At 48.5% G+C, this 2129-nt stretch overlaps 1 protein-coding gene across 1 annotated transcript; it reads right to left on the reverse strand.

Moving 5' to 3' along the window:
• Nucleotides 1-91: 91 nt before the first annotated feature.
• Nucleotides 92-1929, reverse strand: GLOTRDRAFT_134538 (uncharacterized protein; the record flags this gene model as incomplete). Its single annotated transcript, XM_007873504.1, has 6 exons — nt 92-378; nt 432-816; nt 874-1107; nt 1169-1278; nt 1333-1842; nt 1893-1929. 6 exons carry the CDS (start codon nt 1927-1929, stop codon nt 92-94), a joined length of 1563 nt encoding a protein of 520 aa, XP_007871695.1.
• Nucleotides 1930-2129: the final 200 nt, after the last annotated feature.

The following is a 2129-nucleotide window of genomic DNA, read 5'->3' on the forward strand; positions in this document are numbered from 1 at the left end:
AACTCCGTCGCTCCAGGGCTAGGGACCCATATCGGATCCGTTTGCGATGCCCTGTCAGTGGAGAAACTATTCACTTTTGATTCAGGATACATTAGTATGCAAATACGTACTCGATCATGCGCTTCATAGCAGCAAACTGCTCAGCAACAGTAGCGTTGGGAGATGTAGATGCGAAGTGAACATGGAATTCCTGCTGCAGGAGTTTGCGTGGTAGGTTACCATGAGTTATGTACAGGTTCCAGTGTTTGTTCCAAGACTTGGAACGATTGGCTGAGACATCATCAGCCCACACGGTAATCCAGCTGGAGTACAAGGGTTCGCCTTGAGCGAGACGGTGGAGGGAGTTGGGCATTGCTGATAAATGATGCTTCGAGCGTTCTAAAAGGCATGCTTCAGTATCTGAAGAAAGCCATTGTAATTCCTAAGCATACCACAGCAGGGCGGAAGTTGTCTTCGCTCACATAGGTCAAAATAGTTGAGGATGAGATCAGCGGCTTTGATGTTCACAAGCCGCTGGTCGTCGATCAAGTATGTTGCAGTCCCATCGTTGTTTGGTGTCACGGGCCATGCATCGGCCCATAGTTCTTTCCCATCACGAAGCTTCCAACGTCTCGGGATTACGAAGTTGCCACTGCGTACCATTGCTATCTCATTCACGTAGTAATAATTTCCGAAGTCATCCAAGTAATGCGGGCAGAGATGCTCGAGAGGCGTTTCCTTTAACAGCTTCTCGCCATGCCAAACTCCTGATATGGGCCCACTGGTTTCGTGGGGGTAATGAACCATGAGTGGCCGAGTCAATGGGTTAGAATAGTCCTACGTGCAATAGCCGTCAGACATTACACATGATCCTACTGGACCTTGTAGACGTACCTTCGCAATTATTGCGCCGATATCGTTCATATAGAAGTTGTTACCAAGAGGTGATCGGCACTTGACAGTTTTGATACCAGATTCCTTGCGCAGTTTATCTTGAAGCTTTCGAAAGGCATCGAATGATGGAACCTGCGCTGCACCTGCTTCACGCATAACCCATAGGAACACCTGCATGAGATTGTCAGATATGCGCAAGCGCGGGAGATTATCTAGCGTGTCAAGCAGGAAAGTCTACAGCCAGGAATGGGGCGTGAGCTATGTACATAGGCAGACACACTGGATGTCTAGCTACCGTCTTATTAGGATAAGGGAACCATTCTTCGGATGGGGTAGATGCTCTGTATCCAGTAAACCCGTGCTGTTTTGCATGACTCTCATCTTCATTAGGATCAGCAGTAAAGGCTGTCTCAGAGCGTGTCAATAAACAGCGCAAGCATCACACAATATAGTACCCACCCGCTGTTTGCATATCTTGCATGACATTAGTAGAGAAGCTATCAATAAGCTCTTCATCGCAGAATCCATCTCGTTGAGCACGTTCGCGGTCTGACTCGATGCCCAACGAAGCACCCATTCTTATGGACGTTGAGAGCGTGAAGTCACGGTACTCATCCTGAAGCTGATTGTACATCGCTCCTGTGGATATTCCGCCCATTTCAACGATGATGTTATCTTGGTATAGCGAGTACGATGGTTTGGACGGCTTCTCAGAAGCCCTATTTGCTGCCCTGCTGGGTCGGCACCATGCACGTAAGACGGCTTCTTCTGAAATATTGTCAGCAGCACGAGCACTTTGTTCTTCTTCTCGTTGCTCTGCGACTACTCTGTTCATGTGCTTAACCGCATTCTGATGGGTGATATATGTTAGATGGGCCGTCAAAGCTGTCCGGCCCAGCGATCGAATACTGCCAGTATACAAGTCGCAGGGCTTGCATCTATACCGGTCATCCGAAATCTCTTCAAAGCCTGAAAGATTCCAGTCAACCAGGACTGGACTTAAATTGGTGAGTACTTACAAGGATCAACGGATTTCTTGCTTCCGCGAGCGGGCATTTCGTTCAATATATCCTTCAGTTAATGGATCAAGTGCAATGCACCAGAGCAATTTGGCACGAATCTCAGTCTGAGGCAAACAAGTGCCACAGGCCGGGCCTCGTGTCAATCTGCAGAGCCACACAAAGCCACACGTATTATTTAAGCAAGACGCGTCTCGCGTGGCACTCTTCGCGCCACTCTCTTGACTTCACCCACCA

This window comes from Gloeophyllum trabeum, assembly GCF_000344685.1.
Source record: "Gloeophyllum trabeum ATCC 11539 unplaced genomic scaffold GLOTRscaffold_00268, whole genome shotgun sequence".
Classification (NCBI taxonomy): Eukaryota; Fungi; Basidiomycota; class Agaricomycetes; order Gloeophyllales; family Gloeophyllaceae; genus Gloeophyllum; species Gloeophyllum trabeum.